At 44.3% G+C, this 17,150-nt stretch overlaps 1 protein-coding gene across 1 annotated transcript in view; it reads right to left on the reverse strand.

Annotated features, from left to right (window-relative positions):
• MYO5B (myosin VB) overlaps positions 1-17,150 on the reverse strand; it is a 324,120-nt gene that overhangs the window by 177,210 nt on the left and 129,760 nt on the right. Inside the window, exon 2 of the mRNA XM_028479944.2 lies at positions 12,130-12,240. Within this exon, the coding sequence (XP_028335745.1) occupies positions 12,130-12,240 (111 nt within the window). The remainder of the gene's footprint in view (positions 1-12,129; positions 12,241-17,150) is intronic.

Here is a 17,150-nt window from a genome sequence, read left to right on the forward strand (position 1 = left end):
CATAATTCAAAAAGACACATGCACCCCAATGTTCATTGCAGCACTCTTTACAATAGCCAGGTCATGGAAGCAACCTAAATGCCCATCGACAGACAAATGGATAAAGAAGTTGTGGTACATATAATACAATGGAATATTACTCAGCCATAAAAAGGAACGAAATTGAGTTATTTGTTGAGACATGGATGGATCTAGAGACTGTCATACAGAGTGAAGTAAGTCAGAAAGAGAAAAACAAACATCGTATATTAACGCATGTATGTGGAACCTAGAAAAATGGTACAGATTAGCCGGTTTGCATGGCAGAAGTTGAGACACAGATGTAGAGAACAAACATATGGACACCAAGGGGGGAAAACCGTGGGGGGGTGGGGATGGTGGTGTGCTGAATTGGGCAACTGGGATTGACATGTATACACTGATGTGTATAAAACTGATGACCAATAAGAACCTGTAGTATAAACAAACAAACAAAGAAACAACAACAAAAAACTAATAGTAAACTTTCTTTGGGTTATTTGTATGGAAATGTTAATATAAATGTTTCAGGCATTACATGAAATTTCTAATAATCTTATATGTTCTGGTATAATGTTATATCATAATTCTAGCTATTACTTAAAAATGTATATCTCAGAAATAACTAAATATCCTTGTCAATTGCATTATTATGAACTTTCATCAAATCTTTAACCATGGTCATTTTTAAGTGTTTTGTAATTTACAGACAGTTCTGGGTGACTCTGATGCTTTTGCAAATATGTTCCTATAAAAGGGTTTCATCTTCAAGGAATTCATGGAAAAGACTCTGACAAGTACAGGTTTCTGGTAACTGACTATACTGCTGAACTGAATGAATAAGCATTTTCAGAACTCTAATGGAAAACTGATGAATTCATAAAAGTGCTAACAAAGATCACGATGAAAAAAAAATTAATTACATGGGACTGAGTGAACTGATGAAGATGATTATAATTTTTGTGACTTTCTATTTGAATTTTTAAAAAAATCTCTGGGCTTCCTTGGTGGCGCAGTTGTTGAGAATCCGCCTGCCAATGCAGGGGACGCAGGTTCGTGCCCCGTAAAGGAGGTGTTACATTGGAGGATTACTAGCGTGAATGTCAATATTATGACATAGTATGAGTGTGTTTCATGTTTGGTAATTGCAATCATTGTTGCTTTTGTTGTGGTCATCGATTTACAGTGCTTGGTGTCAGTTTATCTCTTGTAAAAATAAAATACAGTGTGTGTGTGTGTGCGCGCGCACGTGTGTGAAAAAAGATGTAATTAATAAAAAGGTAGTGTTCTTTAACATTTAAACAGAAGGAACTTGACTGTTGCTTACCATGTTTTATCTGAGTGTTAAGTTTCTTATGGTGTTCTTAAAAATCATCTGAGAGCTTGTAAAAAGAGTTTCCTTGGGACTTCCCTGGTGGTCCAGTGGCTAAGACTCTGCACTCCCAATACAGGGGGCCCAGGTTTGATCCCTGGTCAGGGAACTAGATCCCACATGCCGCAACTAAGAGTTCACATGCCGCAACTAAAGGTCCCACATGCCACAAGTAAGACCCGGCACAGCTAGCTAGCTAGGTAAGTAAGTAAATAAATAAATAAGTTTCCTCAACACAACTTATGTTCAGGAGCTCTTTGGCAGGGACCAGGAATATCAGTTGTTAAAAATCCCCATGTAGTTCTGTAAAGGTGGCCTATGGATCATTTTTTTAAAATTAATTATTTATTTCTGGCTGTGTTGGGTCTTCGTTGCTGCATGCAGGCTTTCTCTAGTTACAGCGAGCGGGGGCTACTCTTCCTTGTGGTGCATAGGCTTCTCATTGTGGTGGCTTCTCTTGTGGCGGAGCATGGGCTCTAGGCGCGCAGGTGTCAGTAGTTGTGGCGCAGGCTCAGTAGTCGTGGCTCATGGACTCTAAAGCACAGGCTCAGTAGTTGTGGCGCATGGGCTTAGCTGCTCCGCGGCATGTGGGATCTTCCCGGACCAGGGATCAAACCCGTGTCTCCTGCATTGGCAGGCAGATTCTTAACCACTGCGCCACGAGGGAAGTCCCTATGGATCATATTTTAAGAATCGCTATTCTATACAAGTCTTTCAGTGCTCTCTCCTGTCCCACTTTTAGAGGGACTTGTACTACCAGATATTAAGGTATATTATTAAAGCTACTATGGCATTGGTTTAAATTAAAGTACTGTGGTAATGGTGTTAAAATAGACAGATAAATGAAACATAATAGTAGGTCCAGAAATAAATGCAAGCACATATGGGCAATTTATTCATGATGACATTAAAATAGCAAATAAAAGTTAAAAGGGATTTTTCAGTAGTGGTAGGTAAACTTGCAGCCATTTAGGAAAAAGAAATTGAGTCCATGTTCTATTCTCCCTCTTATTAAAATAAATTTTAGATGAAAAAAATAAAAATTAAATGAAAAAAGAAAACAACCAACCAATAAGAAAATAAAAATTAAATGAAAAAAGAGAAATAAAACCAATAAGAAGGGGCTTCCCTGGTGGCGCAGTGGTTGCGCGTCCGCCTGCCGATGCAGGGGAACCGGGTTCACGCCCCGGTCTGGGAGGATCCCACGTGCCGCGGAGCGGCTGGGCCCGTGAGCCATGGCCGCTGAGCCTGCGCGTCCGGAGCCTGTGCCCCGCAACGGGAGAGGCCACAACAGAGGGAGGCCCGCATACCCCCAAAAAAAAAAAAAAAAAAAAAAACTGACACCCAGGACGGGTGTGGGCAAAAAGGGTTCAGACTGATTTAACTTTTCTGGAGGGCAGGTGGCAACACCTTGTCAGAATTTTTCATAAATATATTCTTCCTTGGCCCCAGGAGACAATCTTACAAATGAGCAAATGTATCAATTCCCGAAGCTGTAAATACAGAAGTAAAGCACGACACAGACCAATATTTACGGGTCAGGCAGCTACCCACAGCATTCTGCTGCATCTAACAAAAGGCATGTTACAGAATGAAATCTATAATAGGATTGCATTTATTTAAAACTGTATATTAAAGTCTGACTGGAATAACATCCCAACAAAATATCGATGGTTACCTGTGTTAGTGAGGTTTTCTTTTGTACAGTTTCCTGTTGTTGGGATTTTTAAAATATTAATCAAGGCTCTTTTCTTTCTGTGAAAAAGCTCTTTTATTCTTATCAAACTTACTTCATACAGGAGACCAGCAAACAACTATCATGAAGATGCAGATAAAATTTCCAAGAGGTGGGAAACAAGGGGGAAATGGAGACTGTTGCTCTAGAATTGCTCCCTCACCCCCTTCATCTCCAGCAGAGTGGGTGGTGTCACTGAGACTCTAACCAGACATTCCTCCCTGAGCCCTCTGAAAGACTTCCCAATGCGGATGGCCCCCTGCCCAGCAGGAGCGTGTCCGCTCTGGTCTCCCGCATGGCTCTCCACCCCGCCTCCCTGGTAAGCAGCACAGAGACAGCCAGGTGCAGAGCCACAGAGCTCCCCCAGACAACCCCTCATTTTTCACATCAGAAAGCTGGGACCTGAGCCTGGTACCTTTAAACCCTGAGGCAGAAATGCTGGCATTCCATATTTTCCTAGATGAATCTCCCCTCAAAAGACTCTCCCCCAAGCGCGTGGAGGGAAAGGCATAGGCAGTTTTGTGAAAACATGGTCCAAAAATAAGCCAATGGTACTGGTTACGGTAAAATTGATAAGGAATAAAAATGCCCAGAGCAGCAGCAAAGAAGTGAGAGCTGCAAGCTCAGCATTCTGAAACTACAGACTTCTGGGGTTGTGTATATCCAGGGCAAGGGAGGGAGGGAATGAGAGCCTTAAGAACACATTGTTTTCTCTAACAGGTATTTGATTCTAACAGCGCTGCTAGGGCTGAACACTTACGGTTAATATGGTTTTATTTGAAATTAAAGGGTTTGTGACACGATCAGAGACATTGAACTTTCTGCACAAAAGACTTCACTACATAATAACTGGGCCTTTGGAGGTAAAGAGGAGGCTGAATGTTAACACCCTTCACAAAATTAATGCTCGGTCACACACCTGGAGTGGACCCTCTCCTCTCCAAGGCCAGGAGCTGGGAATCAGGAACAGGTGGGCGTCTCCAATTGGTCACCATCTAGCAAATGATACTGGACAACACTTGAGAATATAGAGGGTGGCATAAGGTAAAGGATTGGTCTAGACCTGCACTTGCCAATAGATGGTTATTTAAATTGAATTCATTAAAGTTAAATATGATTAAAACTTCAGTCTCTCATGCTAGCCACATTTCAAGGGCCCAACAGCCACATGTGGCTAGTGACTGCCACTCTGGACAATACAGACAGAGAACATGCCACTGTAGCACAATGTTCTCTTGGAGAGTGTTGGTCTAGATTGCTCTAAACTCAGTAGATCTGTGATTCTATAATGCTTAGTAGGTGCTGAAAAATACCAGTTGAATGAAATGTCTGATCTTTCCATGACCTCTCCCATACCTCAACTCATGTCCATGTTACATGGTACCACAGCAAGAGAACATAATCATAAAAACATCTTCAAATGACAAATCCCAACACAAAGATTTGGAGCTACTATTCAGCATATATGGTAGAGTAGGAGAAACAAGTTTCCTTTATCTACCCATAGAAGCAGAAGATCTAGAGAAAAGATAAGCTGTTAAAAATAGAGTTAACAGGGGCTTCCCTGGTGGCGCAGTGGTTGAGAGTCCGCCTGCCGATGCAGGGGACACGGGTTCGTGCCCCAGTCCGGGAAGATCCCACATGCCGCGGAGCGGCTGGGCCCGTGAGCCATGGCCGCTGAGCCTGCGCGTCCGGAGCCTGTGCTCCGCAACGGGAGAGGCCACAAGAGTGAGAGGCCTACGTACCGCAAAAAAAAAAAAAAAAAAAAAAAAATAGAGTTAACAGCAGGCAAGCAGTTGGTGCTGACCCTGAGGTGCCACATGGCTCACAGAAATGGAGACCGACTAGGAGTTAAACCCTGTATTCAAGTCCTGGCTGACAACTAAAGCAGTGGCTCTCAACCCTTCCTGCACCTTGGAATCCCATGAGGAGCTTGCAAAAAGATACTATGCTGTGTCCCATCCCCAAACTCTGATTTAAGAAGTCTGGCTGTGCTGGAGCTTTGCAAAAATTTTTTAGCTCCTCAGGGGTTTCTATCACGCAGCCAAACTTCAGAACCACTGAACTTAATTGCTCTGAGGTGTTGAGTCATCCATCACTTCATTTCCACAGACAACAGCTTCCCTAATTGTAAGATGGGAGGACCGGTCCCAACAATCTTTAAGGGCCCTTCCAACTTTATTGGTCTAAAGTACTTAGGTCAGTGGATGTGGGTGTGTTCTCTTCTGTGTTCTCTTTCTGAGCTATCCTCCTGGAAAATAGGAGACCTCAAAGCTTGAATCCACTTACACTTACTGTAATAGCAAGTGTGTGGCTCCAAGTTCACTTAACACATACTAAAAGTCCAGTTTACATTATGTCCTAAACGAACACAAAAAACATTCACTTAATGAATGCTCTGCCGTGTCTTATTCTGTGATAGTTGTGTTTAAATCTTACAGCTCCATCTTCTCCAGTCTCCAAAAAGATCATGCTTCTTAAAAAGAACCTTCTTATTCTTCACCTCATATCACTTAGCCCAGGCCTAAGCACAGGCATGCAATTACTTGAAAAATAAAATACTCTGTGACTCATGTGAACTTCTTAGTTAGGAAGGGTCAGTCAGGTTATGAAGAAATAACAAATTAACCCTGAAATCTCAGCGGCTCAGTGTCACAAAGGTTTCTCTCTCATTCATGCTAGGTACCCAAGTCTGGATGGGATGGAAGCTCTGCTCCACAAGGTCAACCAGACATTAACACGTGGACTCCACTGTCACCAGGCAGAGGAAGAAGAGAGCATTGGCAAACTCCCACAGGCTCTTCTATGCTTTTGCCTGGAAGTGATAGACAGGAATTCTACCTAGAGCTCTCTGGACGGAAGTAATCATGGGGTCCCACATGACCTGCAAGGGGGCTGAGAACCATGGTAGAATGTTTGCATGCCACCTCTACCATGGTAAGCATTCCTGCTTTAGTAAGTCAGCAAGAAACTCCAAGGTAGCTGCCCAAGGGGGTTTCAAAAAAGTGTGTGGGGTTGGGGAGTGAAGACACAGGGAGCAGTGGGGTAGAGTCAAGCACCTTACCATGTTTCTAATGGATTTCTAAAGATTCTTGGCCTTGAAATTTTCATATTCTAAAGCCTATATTTGTGTATGTATTACATTCATTATAAGTTAGACTGAAAGCTCCAGAAAGGTACAGATGTACCATTTTCACTGCTGTATAACCAGACTCTGGCATATAATAATTGCTCAATAATAACTGTTTCTAATGAATGAATAATGAATGAATGGTGATGCAAGTAATTAAAGGAAAAAAAACATAAATGAAAATAGGCAATTAAGAAGTTTAACTTATAAACAAAATTACAGCAGCATAAAAATGTGAAGTCAGAAATAATCTTTTGATTTCAATTTATTTTGAGGAAAACAATTTACACATTCTGTTAGAATACGGAGTTATAAAAGTTTAGCTTTTAACATGGTGTCTTTCAGCAATGGCGAGTCCAGGACCATTTCCTCTACAGGCTTAAACCAGGGTTTCTCAACTTTGGCACTGTTTTCATTTAGGACTGATAGTTGTTTCTTTGGGGGAGGGTCCTCTTAACAACATCCCTGCTCTCTACCTATCACTAGATGCCAATGGCAGACCTCCCTCCTCAGTCATGACAACCAAAAATGTATCCAGACATTGCCAAGTGTCCCTTGGGGGCAAATATCACTGCTTCACCAACCTCTAAGCAGAAGCAGCCAGGCAAAATATCCTAACTGATGGAAAAGATCATGAATACAGCAGGGGAAGAGGTCAATGATAATAACTAAGTAACAGAGATCCATCTGGAGATGGATGGTAGTGATGATTGCACAACAATGTAAACGTACTTAATGCCACTGGACTGTACTCTTAAAAATGGTGAAGACGGTAAACTTTATGTTACGTGTATTTTACAATATATTAATTAAAAATAATACCACTGTAGACAAGATAACTAATTGTATTGGTAACAATATTACCAATAGATATTTATATGCAATGTGTTATTTTATAACTTTAAGGAAACTTTTTTTGCATATGTACAATATAAATATTGTCTTCCATATTATCCTTGCCATCCAATCAACAAAGTGTAATACTGTCTCAATGGTGTATTACTGAGCAATTGAGAACAAAACAAAGATAAAGATCAAAAGTATTAGACGACCCATAAACCAATATGAAAGTAAGAAAGAACAGAAAAACCAGTAAAACAAAAAGAAAAAAGAAATAAAGTCACATGCACTAAGAGGCTTTACTGGTACCAGAGAAGTATTACCAAATATTCTTAGCTCTTTGGTTTTGCCAGATGTACATGCAGCTGGCACTTAATCTGCACGGGGTTTATGTGAGCTCTGTGACCACTCTCAAGGTATGTGGTCTGAGTACACCAACGTGCAAGGACAACAGTCCGAGCTCTTCTGCGAGTCTGTCGCTTCTTGACTTGAAGAACCATGTTTGCTCTTTCCTCGCTATAATACCCTGATAAGTTTGGTACCATCCTTAGACCTGGGCAAGAGGGGCCCTTCCCTGGACCATGCATCTTAAAGGGCTCCAACATCACAAATGCAAAATATAACCTTATTAAAGAACACATGGTACCTCTGTCACCTGGGATCAGCGTTCAGTGCTGACACAGTGAGATCTGCAACCCTCAACATACACTCTTGTGACGAACGCTGTCAGGCCCCAGGGAAATGCTTCTGCACACCTCTTGCCCTGTGTCCTTGAAATAAGACAAATGTGTCCAGGCACCTTGAAGGGTGGTGGGCTATAACATCACCAATGTCACAGACAGACACTGCTTTGGAGCGTGGGGAGGCACTGGGCAGCAAAGACGTTTAGATGAAAGGAAAGACAAATTAGCTTGTTAATCCTTCCTTCCAGATAGCACAAATGCAAAAAACATTCTCACATAATGAAACACCGGTTCCCAGTCGGGCCGAATATCCAATGCCTTGCTTCTCTGCACATTCTAATTGTGGTTTCAGAGGTGCTCACAAATTAGTACAGTATTTGCAACCACTGCCAACCTGGCTTAGGAGGAACACTCTGCAGTACTGAACAAGTCACATTCCTCTTAAATTTGTTTATATGTAGGTACAGACATGACATGTCCAATGCAAGGTAGCAGTTCTTTATACTGGCAGCTAGATGGAGACCGAATAGTAGAGATTCAAGTGCTTCTTTTTAATATATTAAACGCTTTATTTTTTCAAGAATTAGAAATGTCAGATTTACCTAAATAATTTTGATAAAAGATGCTTTTAATATTTAAACAGACATAAGCTACATCCCCATTCTTGCCCTGGCCCCAGAAACATTAGCAGGCTTGGATATGCAGAGACACAGATAGAGCACGTTGCTCTTCTTACAGCTCACATCTCCCCATCTTCCTCTCGCTCATGAACACTGCCAGGGCCTTGGACACAGGGAGTACTCGCCCTGGACATGGGATACAAACTTGTTTGGAAAAACAGAATTTAAACGCAAAACCATGGAAACGGGGAGAGTTTTCCCTGCCAGTAGAGGGCAGGAGCTGAGCAGTTTATAAGGGAAGTGGGGGCAACTGAGAGAAGGTCTGCCAGGCAGAGCTCCACGCCGCACAAAGAATTAGGTAGCTGCATTTATCACCAAGGTCTGCATACACTGAGGTGCTTTACCCAGTCTAAACAGGGTACTGTGCTAAGGGTTGGCACACCTAGATACCTTGCACCCTTCACAGCCGTGGGGAGAAAAAGAGAAGACATGATGCTTTTCCCCCAAGAAGTTTCCCATCTTCTCATTGGCTTAAACAGAAAACATCTTATATTGGTCTGAAACAATCCAGACACAAAAGGACAAGTATTATATGATTCCACTTCTCTGAGGTACCTAGAAGAATCCAACTCAGAGACAAAGGTCAACGGGGATTACCAGGGGCTGCAGGGAAAGGGGGAAATAGGGAGTTAGTATTCAATGGGTACAGACTTTCAGTTTTGCAAGATGAAAAGAGCTCGGAGATGGATGGTGGTGATGGTTGCACAACAATGGGTAAGTATTTCATGCCACTGAACTGTGCACTTAAAAACGGTTGACACGGCAAATTTTATGTTTTGTATATTTTACCCAAATAAATAAACAAATAAATAAGAAGCAAGCAAAGCAACAGGGGAAAAGAAACATCTATAGAGGAACACTGCGGGGGGGGGGGCCTGACCACCTTGAACAGAGCAGAGCACACAGGTTACTTACTGCTAAGGTAGAAGCCATAGGTTAAGAACTTTATTGTTTTAGAAGAGAACTAGTTTATTTTCAACCTTTGCTGATACAGTTAAACCCACACTATTGGACTTCAGAGGGAGGGGCAGAAGGTGGGGAAAGAGACTCCGGGGTGGATTTTTCAGCCAACCTGGTACATCAAGGATGCTTTTAGCTACAGAGGAGATTCTTCAAACATCCAGAGTCCAGCCATCCAACTTCTGTTCTCCTGCCTCTGGTCCACAGCTCAGCTGAGTCGCTCCTAATGACAGCTCAGAGCCAGCAGTGGACAAACCACAGCCCACGAGCGACCTGGACAGAGTCCGATGCTCAGAGCCCATTATTTCTCCAGAACTGCTAACCTCCAGCCCCAGCCATCTCTTCTGATTACAGCTGATGGCCGTGTAGCAGGGGAGGAGGCAGGAGAGGGGCCCTGGGCAGCCGCCAGGATTAGTCACGCAGGGCAGAACTCATTCTCCACTGGGGAGGCAAGCATCTGCTCTGTTTTAGCAACACAGCAGACCCTCCCTCCGTACGACTCTTAAAAAAAAACACCCACCCACTTACAAGATCAACTGAAATGAAATCTGCTGGAGTGGAAGATACACCATTCACGTGGGTGAACTAATTTTATTTTGTTTGGGGCGTGGGGTGGAAAGTTATTCAACATGGTAAACGTGATTCCATCTGTTGGGAATTTTGTTTCTCACCTCAAAACCAAGAGGAGGCTGGCAAAGTCTGCCTGCCAGGAAGGGGAAGGGGAGGTGAGCACACCTTAGTGTAAACAACTTTTAACAAACTAACCAACTCACTGTCCCAGGTTTACCAAGGGATGTGCTCGAAGTTGACACAAAACAGAAGTTAGGAGGGGGAAGACGTTCAACCTTCCTACTAATCAATGTGTTAATCACCAACCACTGTTAGTACATGTGAGCAAAGCATTAAGACAAGGTCCATTTCTCAAGCAGGTCATTACTACCTAAAAAGACAGGACCAAAGAGCTTGGAAGAAGGAAGAACAGTAAGACAGTAAATGATCAAAGGCTAAGTGATGGGGGACAAACTTTCAGTGCTCCCGCAGTTCACAGAGAGGCAATAATCACTCCAGGCCAGGCCTGCTCTGCAGCCCCTCAAACCTGACCCATCCCAAAGCCAAATCTTGATTTTTTTGGCCACTTGGTTCAAAGCCTGTCCATCTCCCAGTCCCCCCTACTGTAAACCCTGCATGCACGACCTGCAAGCTCAGCCTCAGGCTGTCCCCGTCTGTCCCCTTCTGCAGTGGCTTCCAGGTGCACTGGCCTCCCTTCCTTCCACACTCTCAAAGGGGACACACTGAGGCCTCGGGGCTTTGGCGCACAACTCCTGCCAGGGACGCTCCCCTCAGCCCACCCGGGCCCGAGTCTTCAATGCTGGCTCCTTTCCACAGCCCCTCCCCGGACACCCTCACCTCAGCTCCCTCCTCACTTTCCTCCTGTACCTGGTCTACTGCTTCCGTGCCTACTGCAGCCTGCTTAGGCTCTTTCCCGTATTTCTGTGTTCACGTTCACTGAGCCCTCCAGCACTGAGCTCCCACAAATGGCAGGGCCACAACCGATCACCCATAAACCCCCATGACCAGCACAGTGCAAGCCTTCAAATATTTGTGAAATGCACAAATCACAGGGAAGGGTAGTGACAAAAGGCTCATGAAAAGGGAAACTGAATCAGATCTTCTAGAAGGAATACAATTTCCTGGTTACTACCTTGTTTTCCTTTTGAGCGAAACCACCTGAAAATCAACTAATGAAAAAACTCTCGGGGCTTCCCTGGTGTCGCAGTGGTTAAGAATCTGCCTGCCAATGCAGGGGACACGGGTTCGAGCCCTGGTCCGGGAAGATCCCACATGCCGCGAAGCAACTAAGCCCATGCGTGACAGCTACTGAAGCCCACGCGCCTAGAGCCCGTGCTCCGCAACAAGAGAAGCTACCGCGATGAGAAGCCCGCGCACTGCAACGAAGAGTAGCTCTCGCTTGCCTCAACTAGAGAAAGCCTGCACGCAGCAACGAAGACCCAGCTTACGTGCCAGGCACGACTCTAAGTACATGCCACATACTGGCTCACTTTATTCTAAGGAGCTGCACGCAGCACCGAAGACCCAACGCAGCCAAAAAAAGAAAAAAAAAAAAAAAAACACTCACTGGAGCAAATAACATGTAATGAGCGCTTACGTGCCAGGCACGACTCTAAGTACATGCCACATAGTAACTCACTTTATTCTAAGGAGCTCCCTAGACAAACTATCACCCCCATGTCACAGATGAAGTAATAGGCACAGAAAAATGGCTAACTTGCTCAAGGGCACAAAGCTAGCAAGGGCCAAGCCAGGATCCCAACCCAGGCAGGCTGAGTCCACAGCTGGTACTCCAATCACTGTACCAGGCCCTGGCTCTTATGGTAAGTGGCTCCCCCTCACCTCCCACTGAGCCTCAACCCCACGGAGGGAAGCCTCCTGTGCCCTCCACTCCACGGAGAAGATTCTTGCCTCAGTCACCCGCCATCTCTCAGCTGCTAACACCAATGGGCACTTGTTTGTAATGGGCCATCCATTCAGCAGCTTCATGGTTTAAACTTTCACATACATTATGATCAACAGCAACAAAACGGATGCCAGGGGCTCAGAAGCTCCAACGTGCAGGACATGCTCTAGCCACAATGTAGCATCCAGCCCTGCTCAGGAGAGCTCTGCACTCCCACCCCCAGCACTGCACTCACAGTTTCATCTTCCAGTCGGAGCTGGAGGCTCTTCTCACCCTCCTTGTAGTCCTTGGTTAATTCAGCCGAGCGCCACACTTCATCGGGGTCAGGGATCCAGACCCTTGTGTACTGAAAGATTAAAAGAGAAGAAACTTAGATGCTAAGAGAAGCTTTCAGGTGTGCTCTCTATGAGGGGCCCTCAGGAGAACTTTTAAAGTCATCTGCACACATTTCCCTCCCTTCTCATTTCAAGATACCAGGTGATCCAATACCATGACAAGAGACAGCTCACAGGATTGGTTAGAGAGGACTCCTTCTAGATCCTAAGAGAATGTCACAGATCAGTGAAATTCGAATTCTACCAGGGGAATGCCAAGCCTAGATTTGGTTATATCCAGAGTTTTACACCACTATCTCAAAAGGTGGTACAAAATTGCAATGTCAGAGGGAGTGTCTAGTGTGCTGCAAACAAAGATTAAGACAACACATGAAAAACCCAACAAGACAATGTAGCAAGTCTTCAGAGCTTGGGAATCTCTGCTTTGATATTCTGCATTCAGGGTCAAAGCCATTTTCCTGCAGAAGTGAAAGAAAGTGGTCAGCAAATTGAAACTGTGTTAATATATTCCTGAGTTGTCAGCAATCTCAATTTAGTGGTGCATTCTTTAAGCCACAAACATACCCACAAATCTCATGCATCCTTCCCCAACTGCCATCCGGATCGAGCATCCGAGCATCCGCAAGGTCATTAAGCTGGCCAAATCCTGGCAGGGAAGAACGCAGCCCTTGGGGAGTGGGAGGCACTGTCAATGTCACTCGGGCGCTCTCGGCCCTGACTGCACATTAGAATCACCTGGGAGCCTTGAAAAGACCAAGTCGGGGTTCACCTCAGACCCACGCAGCATTTGAGGTGACATGAAAGCTCCCAGGTGACTGTAACGTGCAGCTGGGGAGAACCACGGGTCTGATGCACCAAACGGCAGCATCTACCAGTGGCTGTCCCTCTCCGCACCACGCTCCTTACCTCTGTCAGACACATTTTCCCAGTATTTGTCTCATAGGTGTGCGATTTCCACAGGGCCTATTTGCTTGAGAAGCTGTCTGTGTACACATGCACATACCCCCCCCCATTATATATATATATATTTTAAATTTTTATATATAATTATATTTGTATATTTAGGTATAATCATATATATATATATATATATATATATATAAAATGCCACAGAATATTTTTAGCAAAATTAATACTCCTGAAATTAATAGTTCTTAAGACCAGAGGCCAGCCAGAATGTGTGCTTGGGTCAGCATAACCCCCCTCCCCCGTGGAGGGACAGCAAAGCACAGGCCCTGTGGCCAGTCAGTTGCCGACTTGATTTTGGTCCTGCTTTTTTACAGCATTTTGCTCCACGTGATCACTGGCCTCTTTTAAAAGCAAGGCCCGGCCCCGGCTACACTTGTCTCTAATTCAGGATCGAGGAGTGAAAGTCATGAGGCAAGAGATTCAGAACACTGATTAATGGGAAAGCAAACCACCACCAACCTGCATCGCTGATGCCCCAGCTCAGGGTACAAAGCCAAAGTCGTTTGTTTTTAGTTTTACAATCAATCAAGTTCACAGGATTGTCTCTCTGCCTCTGAGCCTGCACTACAGCAAGGTATTCCTATATCTTTAGAGGAAGATACTCTAGAGCTTTATAGTATCTGAGTGCTATCGAGTAATACATGAAGGATGTTTGGAGATATCGCCAGAGAAAACTGAGCGTGTCAACATTTCTCTCCCTTCAGGTGTTCTAACTTACCTCCTCTACCATTTAAGCCCACCATCCATCCGGCTGTGGGGACTTTTAAGCTCCTGTCCCCCAGCTTCAAGTGAGTGACTGTCCTTAGCCTCGCTACACTTCCTGTCCCTGAGTTAGGCCGCCGGGACTCCCCTTCCACTCAGAGGGAGGACAGCGCACCCAAGAAGCTCTATTCAAAGCCAAGCCTCCACTCAGTGTAAAGTGTTGTCAGGAAAGGCTCAAGATAACAGAGCGACAAACAACAGAAGAAGGGGGAAATGCCAATAGGAAGCGAGTGGAGGTGGTGATGTGTGGACCTCGTCAAGCTGCGTGATGTACTGGAAGCCAAGGAGCCCAGTCCCAGCTCACACGGGGGCTCCTCTGGCCTTAACCCTGCTGTCCACATGCCTCTCACCGGATAGTTCACTGCACCCAGCACTGGGGAACCTCCTGCCTGGCTCTGCTGCTGTTTAATTCTCACTCTGGGAGGGTCCATTTACCTTTCTACTTACATAAATCTCTTCTCTCTAAGCAGACTGAAAACAGCTGGTAGGAAGAAAATTGTCATCTATATTTCCCTAAACCCACAGAATCCATAAGAGCATCAGGGGCATAAGGGGACCCTACTGATACTTCAGTTCCTTGCTACTCCAGGTGAGGACCTCAGCCTCACCACTACCTGGGAGCTGGTTAGAAATACAGAATCTCACACCCACGGCATCAGAATGGGCACACCTAAGTACCTGCTGTTCTGCTCCTGCAGTATGATCTCACTCTTCCCTGTTTTTGTACACAGGCCAGACTAGAGCCCTGGACCAAATCTGGTGTGCCACTTGTTTTGATACAGCCCATGAGTGAAGAATAGTCTTTGAATGGTTAAACAGCTGGGGGAAAAAAAAAATCAAAAGAATGATAATCATATGCTAACACATGAAAACTGTATGTGTCAAATTTTGGTGTCCGTAAAGTTTTATTGGAACACAAGGACACATTCTATCTACGTGTTGTCTGTGGCTGCTTCCACATATCAGTGACAGTTGTAACACAGGCCCTATGGCCCCAAAACCTAAAATATTTACCCTCTGGCCCTTTACAGAAAAGGTTTGCTGCCCTCTACCTTTGAACATGCTGTTTCCTCAGCCTAGAATGTCCTTTTCTCATTGTCTATGTGGGCAGAGTCCGAGTTCCAGTGCCGTCTCCTCACTGAACCCTTCCTTCCCCGTGCACTACAGAGGTAGCCCTTCCCAACTCTGGACTGCCGCAATCAACTCATCTATGATCAACTTTCTTTATGGTTTTTGCAGTCATTTCTTTCACGTCAGTTTCCTCTTATTAATTCAAGGTCTTTCAGATACACCATGGGGCATTTCTGTATCCCTGGCAGGTAGTAGATGCTCAGGAAATGTTTACTGAGACAGGAATCAGTGAAGAGAGCAGGTGTGTTTATGGGGCACCTGTTTTATACATAAAACACTGTGATAAGCACCATGTAAACAAGTATAAACATGAAGATCTATACCCTCACGTTAAGGAACATACAGTCTAGTTGGATAGATAATTCATATAAAAAATATACTCTAGGGGGAGGTGTGACCAATTCCTAAGGAGAATAACAGCTAATCAGTGGGGGGGGGGGGCAGGCAAGGCAAGAGAAGGGAGGGCAACAATGGTAAATGCCAACTTAGAGAGGAAACAGGTGACCAGATTCTCCTACAACATCTTAAAGGCTAGTGTGCATTACACATCTGATCAAGCAAGCTTTAGATTCAAATCCAGTAAACATCTGTACCCACTCTGTGCTAGATGCTGTCATGTGCCCTCCATCCCCACAATGAAGACACATGTGGACATGCACTGAGATTACAGCAGTTCATTGTTAAACAAGAATGTAGTAAACCCTGTATTGTGATGGTATGGGATGGGTGACATCTGCAGGCAGGCCTCCCCACCTTTATGCTACTTCATAGATTCTCAGCTTAAGGTGCCTATGAGTTACTGAGCAGGGCTGTTCATCCAATGTCACATACACCACACTTGAGCTATTTATAGGACTTCCAAGGGCAATTTTAACCACAATCAAGTTTTGCTTTATGTGCTGACTGAGCCAACAAGCCCCTCCACTCAGACCAAGGCAGATCCACTGCCCCTGTAACCGAGTGCAAGGTGGGGCATGATCAGTACAAAGTAAACAGCCAAGAGAACAGACACACACACTGAGAGGAAGGAGAGAGAGATAAGGAACACAGTAGCCAGCAAAGACTTGAGGGAGACATACATGTGGAATCTAAACAACAGTACAAATGAGCTTACCTACAAAACAGAAACAAGACTCACAAACAGAAAATAAACTTACTGTTACCAAAGGGGAATGCGGGGAGGGATAAATTGGGAGTATGGGATTTACAGATGCACACTACCAAGTATAAAATAGATAAACAACATGGACTTACTGTACAGCACAGGGAACTATATTCAATATCTTATAGTAAACTATAATGAAAAAGAATTTTAGAAGTATATATATATATATATATATATATATATAAAACCAAATCACTTTGCTGTACACCTGAAACTAACACAATATTGTAAATCAACTATACTTCAATTAAACAAAAAAGCCTTGAGGGAGGAAGACAGATGTGATCTCAGCTGTGGAGATGGAAAGAATTTGTGTGATTTTTAAAAAAAATTTATTTATTTTTTCTTATTAGTCATCCTTTTTTTTTTCTTTTTTTTTTTTTTTTTTTTTTTTTTTTTTGTGGTACACGGGCCTCTCACTGTTGTGGCCTCTCCCGTTGCGGAGCGCAGGCTCAGCGGCCATGGCTCATGGGCCTAGCCGCTCCGCAGCATGTGGGATCTTCCCGGACCGGGGCACGAACCCACGTCCCCTGCATCGGCAGGCGGACTCTCAACCACTTCGCCACCAGGGAAGCCCAGTCATCCATTTTATACACATCAGTGTATACATGTCAATCCCAATCTCCCAATTCATCACACCATGCCCCTCCACTGCTTTCCTGCCTTGGTGTCCATATGTTTGTTCTCTACATCTGTGTCTCAATTTCTGCTCTGCAAACCGGTTCATCTGTACCATTTTCTAGGTTCCACATATATGCGTTAATATACGATATTTGTTTTTCTCTTTCTGACTTATCTTACTCTGTATGACAGTCTCTAGATCCATCCACGTCTCTACAAATGACCCAATTTCTTTCCTTTTTATGGCTGAGTAATATTCCATTGTATATATGT

Source organism: Physeter macrocephalus, chromosome 19 (genome assembly GCF_002837175.3).
Source record: "Physeter macrocephalus isolate SW-GA chromosome 19, ASM283717v5, whole genome shotgun sequence".
NCBI lineage: Eukaryota > Metazoa > Chordata > Mammalia > Artiodactyla > Physeteridae > Physeter > Physeter macrocephalus.